A 15,485-nucleotide genomic window follows, 5' to 3' on the forward strand; every position below is an offset into this window, starting at 1 on the left:
GACTACCGTATTCATCTGCAGCTATGATTCCCTAGTAAAGGTTAGTGAGCTAGTCATGGTTCATTTCATTCTTCAGTTTTTTACACCCCCCCAATCTAGTCTCCAAATTGTTGATACCAGAAGCATAGTTCTAAGTGTTCCTTATTAAGCATCTTAAGTAACTAAAATATACACCATCCTTGAGGGCAAAGACTATAATGTTAATTATCAGTGGTTTCATAAAAATATGACCACAGCTTAGTGGCCTAAAACAAAACATTTATTATCTCACAGTTTCTGTGGGTCAGAGTCTAGTATAGATTGTCTGGATCCTCTGTAAGGCTGCAGTCACAGTGTTTGTCATTCAAGGCCTCTCTCTCATCTCGGTTGCACAGGGAGGGATCTGCTGCTGTGGTAATGTTGTTGGTGACAGTATTAGGTTCCTTGCAGATGTGGATTGAGGGTCTCATTTTCTTTCTGTCTTTCAACAGGAGGCTGCCCTTAGTTCCCTGCCATGTGGCTCTCTCATAACATGTCAGCTTGCTTCTTCAGAGCTAGGACAACATATCTCTTGGGAAAGCAGATGTTAAAATATTAGCTCATATAACTGTGCAAGTACTCATGTGAAAAGCAGACCATAGGTCCCATTCAAAGGTGGGATTGTGCAAGGGTGTGAATATGAGGAGGCAGGAATCAGGTAGGCTGCTGTAGAATCTACCTGCTTTTACTTTGTGTCTTTAGCACACTGAGCATTGCATGATATGTGCATGGTAAGTTCTGATACTTGAATGGTTGGGTATAGTGTGACTAGTATTTGTTTCTGACTCTTAGCCTTAAGCCTTTTTCTCTGCTCTTTCAGAGTTCCTGATTTTTCTTGAGACAACTCTACTCTCATCTGTATCCATGGATGAACTTCAGGATGTTCAGCTCACAGAGATTAAACCACTTCTAAATGATAAGGTGAAGACTTACTGTTTTTCTCTGTCATCTGAATAGTAACTAACTCAAAACATTTAGCCTGTCAATGTAGAAAACACTTTTAAAAATACATTTCTTAACCCATTCTTTTATGTCTTCCCTCCTTTTATTTTATTTATTTTTGTTCCTTACTTTTGATTCCATAGGTGAAATTCAGTCAAGTTATCTTTGATATTTTTCTTGTTTTGCTGATAGAGATGTTAAGGAAGAAAATAACATGTAAAAGTTAAGTAGTAGTATGATGGTGACCTTTGCCTTATAATCTAAGTGCCTTTCAATTTCTATAAGGAAAATTTAATTGCTTCTTGGCCTTTTGGCTAAGATCAAGTATATAAGGGAAATTTAGTGTGTTTGATTAGTGATGCACAGACGCTGAAACTCTCCCTGAAGTTCTTAGATTTCATGATCTGACCTTTCTGTCAAAATCACATTTTTTCATCAGGATGCCTGGATCTCAGTTATACACTTCATTTTTATGTTAGTATTAGAGAATTTCAAGATGAGTGGCAGTAGCTGACAGCCTCAGGACTCAGCAAGTAGAATGGTGTGATATGAGATAGCAAAAAGCTGATCTTTCTTGCCCCTCTCTCTGTTCAGTCAATGTGTTGGAAATTCCCTCTTGTATATACCCTGTTCTTTTGGCTTTATCATTTTCCCCTATTAAAGTATTCTTGTAGCTTGCTGCAAATGAGTACACTGCATCCAGGAAAGAATTGATGCATAAGATGGGGGGGTACTGGGGGCACCATAAGATGATATTTTATATTATCTTTTTCTGCTCAGAATAAGGCCTTTCACAACTTCCAAACACACTTATGTGTGTTTACTGATTTGCTGTTGAATCCTGCCAGCCCAATTTTCACCCCGTGACCTCTTCATCTCTATTACTACCTCTTCCTGTACCTTTTGTCAAACTTTTTGCTCCTTTGGCAAGCTTCACACTTTTTAAAGCCCCATTTTGCTGATTTTCCTCGCATTTCTAGGAAACTTCCTCCTTGAAGTACTGTCATTTTATGTATGTGAAGGGCTATCCCCAAAATAATGTCCCATGAAGAGGAGGAAGGATATAAAGTCTGCACCTGGAAGCTGGTGTATAGCAACAAAAATGAATATTTACAAGGCAGGTAATTCCAGTGAGAAGCCAAAGTTGAGAACTGTGGACCACAGAGGGTGTGTGTGTCCTGGCCCCTCCCCCTTACATTCTGATTTGGTTGATCTAGAGTGGGACCCAGGAATATGTAGTTTTAAACAATTCCTCAGCTGATTCTGATCATTAACTAGGCTTAGGTTAGACTTAGTATAGGTTTTTACCTTTCTGAAGCTAAACTGCCTGTTCTCACCTGCCTTGTAAATTAACTGATGCCTAATTAACTTAGTCTAGCATGTGGTTGAACTTTTTAATTTTTATTTTTCCAGTATTGGATATTGGACCCAGGATCCAAGTGCTGTACCACTGACCTAAACACCCAGCCCTATTGTTTATTTATTTATTTGTTTATTTATTTATTTATGGTACTGGGGATAGAACTCGGGCCCTTGTGCTTGTGAGGCAGGCAGCGGAACAACTGAGCCAAATCCCTGGCCCCCCTTTCTTTCTTTCTTTCTTTTTTTCTTCCTTTATTTTTGGTACCAGGGATGGAACTAGGGACCTTGCGCTTGCGAGGGCAGGTGGCAGAACCACTGAACTAAATCCCTGGCCCCCCTTTTTATTTTTTTGAGACAAGGTCTCGAAAAGTCTCTCAGGCTCTCCTTGAACAATTTATCCTTCTGCCTCAGCCTCCTGAGTAGCTCCAATTGCAAGCAGGTGCCACCATGCCTATATTGATTGAGCTTTAAAAAAAAAAAATAGCTCCCAAGATTGAGAAGTGGATCTAAAGTGATTCTGACTAGCCAGTATTGAAAATCCATAACCTGGATTTCAGATATTTGAAGACTGGGACATAAATAAGGGAGCAGTCCTTCCTTCACCCTGGAAGTCCACAGAATGCCTGAAAAGATGCCTAAATGCAAGAGTTAGTTACCTGGAAGGCAGCTGGAAAAGGAAGGATTAGTAGATGCTTCCATAGAAAAGCACTAAATTAATGTGTGAGCCTCCTCTCTGAGACGCTTGGACTGTGTCTTACGTATACCTGAATATTATGGATTGAATTGCGCCATGCACATCTGTGTGTCGAATCCCTGTCCCCCACATTGAGACTTTGTGGAGATAAGGCCTTTGTATAAGTGATTAAAGTTAAATAAGGTCATAAAGGTAGAGCCTAATCTGACAGGATTGATGGTCTCTTCCTGGCTGCCATAGGAGGACCCACTGAGAAGGCAGCTGTTTATAAATCAGAAAGAGCAGTACCAAACCCTGCCAGAAGCTTGATAAAACTTACCAGCTTTCAGGACTATGGGAAAATACATCTCATCTCTTTTTTATGCCTTCCAGACTATGGTATTTTGTTTTGGCAGCTCATATAGACACATACCAAGCAATGTCTTGCTTCTAACATCCTTTGGCTCCTTTCTGATAACAGTGCTGTACCCACCAACTTCCCACGCTCCATCTTGCTTTTCTCTCCCTGAGACGTGCTATTGGCCTATCCCTATTCATGAGAACTTCCACACTCCAGTTAAATAAGTAGACAAGAGCCCCCTTTGGATGGTGGCATTACCACACAAAGAATTATACCCCATTAACCACCCACCCTCCCCAGTACATGAATGCTGTCAGTGCCCAGCGTTTGCATGTGTTATTAAAAGGTATAATAAAGAAAATGTTTCTCATCCATAATTTCATTTGATCTTCCCTACAGCTTAATGGAGTAGGGGCCAAAAGCAGATTTATCCATATTGCTGATGAATAAACTAAGAAAGGGATGTAGCTTTCTCAAATTGAATATCTTTGAATGCTTGCTATATGGTAGGATTTCTCAGTCTTGGTTGACCCTGTGATGTTTTGGGCCACATAATTTTTTTTTTTTTGAGCTGTGTAGCCCAGATTGGCCTTGAACTCCCAGTGATCTTCGTGCCTCGGCCTCCCAAGTGCTGGGTTTACAGGTGTGTGCCGCCATAATTGTTGCGGGACACTGTTCCCATGCACTGTAGGATGTTTTATACCATCCCTGGCCCTCTACCCACTAGGTGCCAGTAGCACCCCTAGTGGTGGCTACCAAATGTCTCTAGATGTTGTGAAATGTGCTGTGGGAGGGCAAAGTAGACATGGATGGGAATCACTGATATAAGAGAAAAGCCTACAGATTTAAATAGGAGTAGACACTGAAGAGTTTGATGGTAGTTTCTGTTTTCTTTCTTTTTATGCCTATTCTGCTATTGCTCATTTATTAAGCACCTTTTATGTGCCAGATGCCTTACATACATTCTTTCTTAATTCTCAGAGTATCCCTTTGAAGTAGATAGTATTATTCTTCACTCGGCAAATAAAAAAACCTTATGAAAGGTTGATAATCCCTGTCAATAAGTGGTAGAGCTGGGACTGAAACCCAGCCATTTTCTATTCTTAAAGCCTGAGACTTTCCTACTGTGCTGACCCTCTCAGTGTTTTGGCATTGCTTCTGGGTCGTGTTTTGTCTCTTTAAGGAGAAGCTCAGAGATTGATATTATTTCTCCCCACTTTTCTGTTGTCCTCATAAATATATTCTTAGCCAAAGATACTGCTGTACCCTTGCAGGCTTTAGGGATCTACAGGAGAACTAGACCCAAAATGTTGCAGAGAAATTTGACCTGAGATGACTAAGGAAGCGTTCTTAACATAGCTGTAAGTGAGACCTGTGTTAACTTGTCTCTTGTCATTTGTTGGTATTTTTCCCATTTTATTTTAGTATGCCTGTAATTTTGTCTACAGCTCAGAATTGTCAAGAAGTGGGCAATTTTGCTTGCTTATTTTGGCTCTAGTGATGAAAAGAAGTAACCACCAGTACTTATCTGGAGGGTAGAAATTGCACAGATGTATAAATGAATTTTTTAAAATAGCATTTCACCATTCTTGGAGTAGGTTTAGAGATATGCTAATCCCCTAACCTTTTAGAGTACTGAAGACGTTTCTAACTCCATTTTACAGATGAGGCTCACGAAGGTTACATGGTTTATCCAAAGCTAGTGTCTAATAGGTGGTAAAGTCAGTGCTAGAACCTACATCTTTGACTTTGTTCTCTTTCAGGGGTTTAAGGGTCCTCCTCCCATCTACTGACTCTTCCTGTTGGTTGTTCCAGCCTCCTCGCCCAGCAGATCTAGTAACAAGCAGAAGAGCTGACTGTGCTTCATTTTCCTTGCTTTCCTCTGTCCCTATTTAGGTTCAGCCAAATTTGATGAAAGCCAAAGCCAGGTGTGAAAAGACAAATAGGCCACAATGGACTTATGAAAAATTGAGGAAATATCAGTAAAATGAATAAATACCTAATGGAGAGAATGGAAACAAGTTATTTACTTTGTTTTTTGGGGGTTTTTTTTGGGGGGGTACAGGGGATTGAACCCAGGTCCTTGCACTTAGCAAGTCAAGCAGTGGCACCACTGAGCTAAATACCCAGCCCGTGTTTTGGTTTTTATAGTAAAATATGAGGGGAACCCTAGTGAAATTTAAGGCTTCTCTTCCTGCTAATGACTGGATATGAAAGCAGGGTGAGGGAGGAGGATATTAGAATTGGATGAGGGTGAACCCTGGAATCAGCATTTCTTGTAATCTGCAGGGCAGCAGAGAAGAAGGGTTTGCGCCTTGGTCACTTTAAAAAAAAAAAAAAAAGAGGCTAAAGAGCATGGCTCAGTGGTAGAAGACCTGGCCCAAAGGCTTGCAGGGGGCCCTAGGTTCAATCCCCAGAACCACAGAAACAAAGTAGCATTTGTGATTAGAAACAGACTTCCTGACATTTTTATGAGAGAATATTCGTGAAATGGCACATACGGTGTAGACTATAATAGGATGGGTGTCCTTCGGTGTGCTAAGAGGTGATTGTCACATCTGTTGTCAGAATGACCTAAATGTGACTGGAGCAGGAAGTGTGTTACCAAGCAGTTGGGATTTTAGTACATGTGCTTCCAAAGCGAGCACAACCAAATGGGGATGCCACTGTGACAGACCAGGTGGCAGGAGGTGGTAAGAAGCACCCACAATTTAGCAAGGTACCCAGGGAATTTTTAATGTAGGGATTAGTGACTTCTAATATAGGCCTACTACTGTGTTAATGTAGACAATTATTTTAGAATTGAAATGGTACCTTTTCTGCAGCCTATAGGCAATTATCTGATTGTGGATACTTTTATTCAAGTATTTAACCTCTTCATAAAGTTTTTTAAGAAGCCTATTTCTGGGACTTTTTTGTTTTGTTTTTTTCCTTTTCCCAATTTTTTGGGACATTGTGTCCCTGTGTATCCCAGGTTGGCCTTGAAATGATCCTCCTACGTCAGCCTTCTGAGTGCTAGGATTACAGGCATTTATTGCAATGCCTGCAGGCTTAGGAAGTCTGTTTCTTGTTTAGTGTGTTTTTATGGCAATGATTGATACAGATACTTAAAAAATATATGTATATATTCACATAGAGCAATTTCAGCCAGGTATAGTGGCACATTCCTGTAATTCCAGCACTGGGGAGGCTGAGGCAGAATGATCACCTGGGCGCCATAGTGAGTTCCAGGCCAGCCCGCACTATATAACAAGACCCTATCTCAGAAAACCCCCCAATTTTTTTCTTTTTGTTTTATTGCTGGATATTATATTAGCTTGAACAGATTTCTCCTTAAAAAATGTTTACCAATGATTGTAAGATATTGACTTATTTATATTAATTGATTATATTAATATTTATTATTAAAGATCACTTGGGGCCTGGCCCAGTGGTGCACACCAATAATCCCAGCTGCTTGGAGTCAGACAGGGAGATTGCGACTTTAAGGCCAGCCTAGGCAATTTAGCAAAACGGTATCTCAAAATAGAAAATTTAACTGGGAATAATGGTGAATACCTATAATCCTAGCACTTGGGAGGATTGCTGTGATTTCCGAGGCTAGCCTGAACTCCATAGTGAGACCTTGTCTCAAAAAAAAAAAAAAAAAAAAAAAAAATCCATTAATTTCTAAAATCTTTACTGTTGTAACAACTTGTTTTCCCCACTTTAGTCCCCTTCCTCTGTGGTACTCAATTTTTTACTCAGATCAAACATCCCACTTTTGTTTTTTGTTTTTTGGTACTGGATATCAAACTCGGGACCTTGTGCTTGTGAGGCAGATAGCAGCACCACTGAACTAAATCCCTGGCCCAAACATCCCTCTTTTGAAGTGTCCATAACCAGTCCAAAATGTTGCATGTTGTCAGGAGCAGAACTGTTGAGTCAGACACAGATCCCTTCTGTGAATTCATAGAAAAGGTCCATTGACTTGATATTTTTTTTTCTGTGGTTAGCTGGTCCTGAGATCTTGTGTATTATATTTACATTATGTCTGTTGCCTTCCCATCTTTCAAAACTGTATGCCTATTAAGCTTGGTGTGATGGCACATTCCTGTAATCCCAGCATTCTGGAGGCTGAGGCAGGAGGATCACTGTGAGTTCGAGACCAGCCTGGGCTACATAGTGAGTTCCAGGTCAGTCTCAACTACATAGTGAGACCCTGTCTCAAAAAACCAAAACCAAACAAACAAAACAAAACCAAAAAAACTATACGCCTGTTGACTTGTTCCTCTCTTCCATCCTTTTTTGTTTAATATGTCTTTATTCTTTCATTGGCCTGTGATTTTACTTTGCTTTCTAGGCTTGTGATCTCTCTCTGTCTCTCTCTCTGTGTCTCTCTCTCTCTGTCTCTCTCTCTGTCTCTCTCTCTCTCTCTCTCTGTCTCCCCCCCCTCTGCTCCTGCCCTTCTCCCTCCCTTTCTCTCTCTCTCTCTCTCTCCTTCCTCCCTTTTTCTCCTTTATTCCCACAGTTGAACCTAGGGCCCCACACATGCTAGGCAAATGCTCCACCACTGAATTGCCTCCTCTGCCCTTAATTTACCTTCTTAACCTGCTTAATTTATCTTCTACCTTTGGCAGTTAGGCTGTACCAGAGCCAGGTAGCTGGCCTTCACCTTGACAGTATCTTTTAGTAATAATTAATCTTTTTCCTAGATATATTATTTTTTTGCTTTTCCTCAAAATTATTCTTTTATTTGTTCTGTGAATTATTTTCTGCTTTTTTAAGTCTGCTTAATGCAACAATTTCTCTGAATGTGACATTAATGGTATCTACATATGGGAAAGAAGAAGCACCTACAGTTTATAATTTCTGGTTTTATTAGTGGGGAACCATGTACCTTGAACATCATAGACAAACAGGCTTCTAGGGCAGGGGCTGCAGGAAGTCTTCATCTTCCCAAAATGCACCCAATGAATAGTAGTTTTTAAAATTTTATTATTATTATTATTATTATTATTATTAATTCTAGTGGGGCTCAAACTCAGGACCTTGTGCTTGTGAGGCAAGAGTAGCGAATTTTTAGAAAGAGTAGAGGATATGGCCTTGGTAACTACAGTTGAGTTAGGACTAAATAATGATAGATGCCAAACATTCTCAAGCAGACCTACTTGTATCCTTTTTCCAGGTTGATCTAAGAGGGCCTGGCATCTCTTTTTTAAAAACAAAAAAAAAGGGGGCCAGGGATTTAGCTCAGTGCCTGCCACCTGCCTCGCAAGCCCAAGGACCCAAGTTCAATCCCGGTACCAACAAACAAACAAATAAAAAGAAAAAAAAAATGGACTAGGGATTTAGCTCAATGGCACTGCGCCTGCCTGGCAAGCACAGGGTCCTGAGTTCAATCCCCAGGACCAAAAACAAAAACAAAAAAATCCACAAAAAGTTTAAAAAAAAAAAAAAAGGGAGCCAAGAAAAGAAGTGTTATGTACTCCTCTCCTCCCCCCAGTTATCAGTGGCTTATCTGGGAGTCTGCCTAGGCACATCATAGCTGTCTTTTGCTAGGTACTTGAGACGCAAGATAGCTGCCTTGTGAAAGGAACTGCCTATTTCTGGTTTTGGCATTTCCCTTTGCACTCATTTCAGAGGCTTCTGTCCCAAAAAAATGCCTCATGGCTATGATCATGTGATTTTGAGGAAGAGGAATTCATGCATAAAGTGAAAGCTGCTTCCCAAAGAGCTCATCAAAATTTGTGACTCTGTATTCCATGAACAAGATTTTAGTTCAGGCTGGAGTGATTTATTTTTTAAATCTTTCTAAAATAATGTCTAAAGGAACCTCTGGGAATCTATTAGACTGAAGCCCTAATGTGGTCTGTTTCAACATCATTGTAACTCATTCCTCAAAAAATTATGTGAATCTTTAAATCTCATAAAGTGTTAAGTTGCAAACATTTTTTATTACTGTAGCAAATCTTTTTTTTTCCTAATTATAGAAGGGGAAATACGTGCTCATGGTAGAAAAGTATAAAGATAATTATAGTCAGTTTCTTTGTGCAAGATAACTGTTAGTGTTAATGTTTTTAGTATTTTTCTTCCAGCCTTTTTCATGCATATTTTGATGTACTTGAGACCAAATTCTAAAGACCATTTTGTGGGACCAAGAATGTAGCTCAGTGGTGCTGTGCCTGCCTGGCAAGCACAAGGTCCTTAGTTTGATCCCTGGTACCAAAAAAACAAAAAACAAAAAAACCCGACCATTTTGTGACCTATTTTTTTCACCTGGTAACCACGTCTTTTTTTTTTTTTTAACTGAGGATTGAACCTAGAGACTTCACACAAGCTACACCCCATTCCATTTTTTATTTTGAGACAGTGTTTCACTAAGTCACTAACTTGCCCAGGCTGGGATCAAATTTGTGATCCTTCTTCCATAGCCTCTCAGAGTGCTAGGATTACAAGTGTGCACCACCATGCCTGATTTAACATATCTAAAACTAGAATTCAATAGAGGTTTTGGTTTTGGCCCAGTGTCTTAACAAAATTCCTCAACATTTAATTCTTTTATGTTGGTTTTTTCATTTAATAAATCTATATCGGCCAGGCGTGGTGGTGCACACCTATAATCCCAGCACTCGGGAGGCTGAGGCAGGAGGATCGCTGTGAGTTCGAGACCAGCCTGGGCTAAATAGTGAGTTCCAGGTCAGTCTCAACTACATAGTGAGACCCTGTCTCAAAAAAAAAGAAATCTATATCAAGCACCTGATTGCCAGGTGTGGTGGCTCACGCCTATAATCCCAGCGCTTGGGAGGCAGAGGCAGGAGGATCACTGTGAGTTCGAGGTCAGCCTGAGCTACATAGTGAGTTCAGGGCCAGCCTGAACTGTAAAGTGAAACCCTGTCTCAAAAAACAAAACAAAAAAACAACAAAAAAAGCACCTGATTTTAACAGACCCTGTTCCATATTTGGAAAAAGGTACAAGTTGAACCAGGAACTGGAAATTCACCTGTGGTCATTTATGTCCTACTGAAACTAATTACCCTAGTCCTCTCATGAGAGGGCCCTTTCTTCCTTCTGTTTCTCATAGTCTAACTGGAAATTAAACACAATCACTGCTCTGAAAAATTTCTCAGACATTTCATGGTGTTTTAGTTTTTTTTTTTCCATGCTTTGACTGTACCACATTTTATTTTTGTGAACTCAGTTTTTGTTTTGTTTTTTTTCCCCTCCTTTTTTGAGATAGGGTCTTGCTACATAGTTCAGGCTGGCCTTGAACTCATTATATAACCCAGGCTGGCCTCAAACTCAAGATGATCTTCCTGTCTACTAAGAGTTGTGATTGAGAGCTGTGAGTTCAATTTTGTGTCAAGAATGATACTTTAGGGGCCAGGAATTTAACTCAGTGGTACCGCTGCCTGCCTTGCAAGCTCAAGGTCTCGAGTTCAATCTCTGGTACCCCCCCAAAAAAATAAATAAATAAAGATATTTTAGCTGGGAATCATAGCACATACCTGTAATACAGCACTTGGGAGGCTGAGGCAGGAGGATTGCTGCACCTTGAGGCCAGCATGGACTGCATAGTAAATTCAAGGTCAACCTAAACTACATAGATCCTATCTCAGAAACACAAAACAATTAAAAATAAGAATGATACGTTAGACTAGCTATCTTTGCCAGTGCCTTGTTTGTTCCCAGTGGCATCTGCAGTCTCTGTATGATTGGTAGTCTATTGTAACTTTACTGCCACCTTTAGAAAAATGCGGGCTGCTTACCTATAACCGTATTCTTTCAGAGGCTTTTGATCTTTAGATCCATGCTCTTTGATTGAAGTTTCTGCAGAAATAGAAGTGTTCAGCTAGGGGTGGTGGCACACACCTGTAATCCATAATTCCAGGAGGCTGAGACAGGAGGATTACTGCAAGTTTGAGTCCAGCTTGGATTACATAGTGAGTTCACGGTCAGCCTGAACTATATAATGAGACCTTGTCTCAAAAAATAAATAAATAATAGAAGTGTTCTTTAACTGCACTGCCAATAATATGAGCATTCCAGGCCGGGCATGGTGGCGCACAGCTGTAATCTCAGCACTCGGGAGGCTGAGGCAGGAGGATCCCTGTGAGTTCGAGACCAGCCTGAGCTACATAGTGAGTTCCAGGTCTGTCTCACTACATAGTGAGACCCTGTCTCCAAAAAAACAAAACAAAACAACAACAACAACAAAAAATATATATATAAGCATGCCAGATGTGGCTAATGCAACAGAGAAACTGGATTTTTAAACTTAAATTGTACATGTGACTGACACCTAATCACACTGGATGGTACAATTAATGCCAGCTGGTTTTACTAGTTCTGAGGAAGACTATTCCTTGGGCTTTTGTACTAGGCATTTTGTCCTTCTAGCAGGGTGGGGGTTAGGAAGAAGTATTTCTTAAGAGTTTCTTTTCTTTCTTTTTTTTTTTCTTTTTTTTTTTTTTTTTGGTACCAGGGTTTAAACTCAGGGCCTTGTGCTTACAAGGCAGGTGTGGTGCCACTGAGCTAAATTCCAGCCCTAGGAGTTTTCTTGAAGGGAATGTCCTGTAGTATTCTCTCAGGATCCGATATACCTAGAGCTTCTCTGGAGGGACAGCTCTTGGGAAGTTGCTCATCAGTATCTTCACACCTTCTGGAAGCTGTTGTGGAAAAAACAGTAAATATGTCATGCATTCATCATTCATTTAGAGCCAGGGTCTTGCTCTGTAATTCAGGCTGGCCTTGAACAAACTATATAGCTGAGGCTGGCCTCAAACTCATGGTAATCTTCCTGCCTCAGCCTCCCCGCCATGTGCCACCATGTCTGGCAGTAAGCATGTCTTGATAAAATAGTTTCTAAACAATGAGAGGATTTTTTTCCAGAAGACCCTTATACTTGAAGTCAGAAGGTTTTTTTTTTCCTTAAATACATCGATCCTTACCTTTTTTGTATTTTTATGTCATACTCTTTTTGTTTTTGGTAGTGGGACTCAAACTCAGGACCTTGCACTTGCCAGGCAGGTGCAGCGCCATTGACTAAATTGCCAGCCCTTAAGTCAGACTCTTGCAGAAATTGCTATTTTACGATCCCTTTTTTAGGAATTTGGTCTCACTGTGTAGCCCATGCTTGCCTCATACTCACAGCAGTCCTCCTGCATCAGCCTTTAAGTGTTGGGATTAGGGGCATATGCGACCACACCAGGCTTTGTGTTCACTTTAAAAGTACTGCAGTCATTTGTCTTTTTTGTGTGTCACCACACCAGTTGCATAGATGTGCCAGTGTATCAGGAGCCCTCTTCTGTCCCTCTTTCCCTCCTTCATTTTAGATTTCATGTCTGTCTTTTCTGAGCCATATGTGGCTCTGCCTTCTTCCATATCTTTTCTCTAGACCCAGATCTCAGCACCCTGGCTCCTGTTCCTCTTTACCCTTTCAGAGTTGGCTTCAAGTACCTTTCCTCCTGGGTGCTTACTATGTGCATTAGGGGTATGTGTAAGACTGATTCATATTTTACCCTCTTCCCATAAATTTTCACTGCTCTCCTTTGGTAGGAAAAGATAAAGTTACAGGCTTTGTTAACAAACTAGGTTCCTCCCCTTTATTTTCAAAGTAAGCCCACCAAAGCATAATCTCACTTCTGATCATGTAGCCTGTACTAACATGCCCATTACCCACTCTGCCTCTAAAGCCTTTTGAGAACAATTTTAGTTTTACGGCAATCAAGAGATTACACCTGCACCACTTTCACTGTTAATTGAATTTGCTGCACATTTGGGGAAACTGACTGTGTTTTCTGCCTTCTGTTGACAGAATGGTACACGAAACTTCCAGGACTTTGACTGTCAGGTAAGGACTGTACAAGCACCAAAGAAGCTCTGTACAGGATCTCTACAGAGAGATGTGATGGCGGTCTTGTAGAAGTAGATCTCTTACCATAGCTAAGCGTGACTCCTTAATGTGGTTTTGGTTTATTTAAAATGATTTATTATCATGTTCAAAAGTTACCTGCCAGGTACCTGCTTTTTGACTGTAGTTTACTGGGTTGAGCTGTCTTTTTGTGATTAAGGTTTCCTTTCCTTGCCAGACATGGTGTGGCTTGCCTGTAATCTCAGCACTCTGGGAGGCTAAGGCAGGAGGATCACAAGTTTGAGGCCAGCCTGGACAACTTATCAAGGCAATGTCTCAAAATAAAAAATAGAAAAGTGGGCTGGGAGCCAGGTGTGTTGGCATATGCATATAATTCCAGGCTAAGGCAGAAAGATCTCAAGTTGAAGCCTCTCCTGGGCAGCTTAGTGAGATCCTATCACAAAATTTAAAAAAAAAAAAAAAGTTAAAAATGGTTGGGAATATACCACAGTGAGAAGGCCCTAGGTTCGATCCCTAGTATACCCCCAACCCCCGCAGTTTTCTTTCCTCAGATGATATTGGAAATCTCATTTGTCGCAACTAGCAGGTGGAAGGTTGTTACTTGAGTGTAGACTACATAGAGGATGGACAGTTTGGAGGTAAATTTCTCAAGAACTAAAGATTTTTCATGCCTTTGTTTGGAAATGTAAAATTCAACCTGGCTTATTATTATCTTCCTAAACAAATACTATTCTTCCCAGTCTGCTTTTGCTTGAAAATCAGTAAAATGAACCAGCAATTCTGCAGTCTATTAACTGACCCTGAAAGAAATGTTTTTTTTGTTTGTTTGTTTGTTTGTTTTTTTGTTTTTTTGGTACCGGGGATTGAACTCGGGTCCTTGCGCGTGCAAGGCAGGCCACCAAACCACTGAGCTAAATCCCTGGCCTTCCTGAAAGAAATGGAAAGAAGGAGCCGGGCGTGTGGCACACGCCTATAACCTTAGCACTCAGGAGACTGAGGCAGGAGGGTCACTGTGAGCTTGAGGCCATCCTGGGCCACATAGTGAGTTCAGTGCCAGCCTGAACTATATATGAGACCCCATCCAAAAAATGGTGAGGGAGGAAGCAAATGAATGTATTAAAATAGGAACCAAGTAAGCTTAGGCATTTTAGCCTTCCCGCCGTGGGATAGATGCCATAGCACTGACATGAAGTGGACTTGGGACACACAGGAAAGGAGAGTGTTGGGAACCAAATTCCTTGCTTCCAGTATTCAGCCATCCTGATCACCCATAGGCAAATAGTTTTTCACTCTTTTTTTTTTTTGGCAGTACTAGGGATTGAACGCAGGGACCTTGCACGTGTGAGGCAGGTGCGGTGCCTCTGAGCTAAACCCCAGCCCAAATAGTTATTTTCAAATAATGTATTTTGTGTTAAGTACAGTAGAATCTCTGTAGCATTAGCATAAATAAATGAATAATATCTCATAGGCAAATGAGTTATAGAATAACTATTTTTAAGCATACATTATCTCTAATCCTTGAAATAGTATTACAAGGTGATTTTTATTGTCTTTGTTTTCTAGGTGAAAAAATTAAGAATCAAGTTTCATAACATCCCCTTGAGTGGCTGGGATTGAAAAATACCATTCTTCCTGAATCCTTTCCTGTTCTTTCCCATCTGGACCTGTCTAGAGCTGAGATATTGTAAGGATTTGGGATACCCTTAAAGCTGAGGTTCCTGGTAAGGCAGATGAGGCTCGCTGCAGAAAGGTCAGGCTCCTGGTATTTTAAATAGATTTCTGAATCCTACTCTCAAGCACTTCCTGGTGTTAACTTTTTGGTTCTTCATATATATATATATATATATATATATATATTAAAATCAGCCTCATGCTCTTAGGGAGTTTGCTGTAGGTGTTAGGTCCTTTATTCAAAAAATAAAAAGTTAGGGCCGGGGATTTAACTCAGCGGTTCGGTGGCCTGCCTTGCAAGCACAAGGACCCGAGTTCAATCCCCGGTACCAAAAGAATAAATTTAAAAAAAATAATAAAAAGTTATAGGGCCAGGGATTTAGCTCAGTGGTTCTACCACCTGCCTCACAAGTGCAAGGACCTGAGTTCGATCCCTGGTACCAAAAATAAAAACTAAAAAGATGGGCATGGTGGCACATGCCTGTAATCCCAGCAGTCAGGAGGCTGAGGCAGGAGGATCACTGCGAGTTGGAGATCAGCCTTGGCTACACAGTGAGTTTCAGGGCAGTCTGAACTGCATAGTGAAACCCTGTCTCAAAAAAATA

At 40.7% G+C, this 15,485-nt stretch overlaps 1 protein-coding gene across 5 annotated transcripts in view; it reads left to right on the forward strand.

Moving 5' to 3' along the window:
- The first annotated feature begins 834 nt into the window (after positions 1 to 834).
- Positions 835 to 15,485, forward strand: part of Ndrg3 (NDRG family member 3) — a 59,654-nt gene continuing 45,003 nt past the window's right edge. For 2 of the 5 annotated variants that reach the window (XM_033767017.1, XM_010640011.2), the window contains exons 1-2: positions 835 to 939; positions 13,153 to 13,188. In XM_033767017.1, coding sequence (XP_033622908.1) covers positions 883 to 939; positions 13,153 to 13,188 — 93 coding nt within the window. In that variant the 5' untranslated portion in view covers positions 835 to 882. Of the gene's footprint in view, positions 940 to 13,152; positions 13,189 to 14,904; positions 14,960 to 15,485 lie in introns of those variants that run through there. The other 3 variants (XM_033767018.1, XM_010640012.2, XM_033767020.1) reach the window with 2 other exon arrangements.

This window comes from Fukomys damarensis, unplaced genomic scaffold (assembly GCF_012274545.1).
Source record: "Fukomys damarensis isolate Sample0158 unplaced genomic scaffold, DMR_v1.0_HiC HiC_scaffold_22, whole genome shotgun sequence".
Classification (NCBI taxonomy): Eukaryota; Metazoa; Chordata; class Mammalia; order Rodentia; family Bathyergidae; genus Fukomys; species Fukomys damarensis.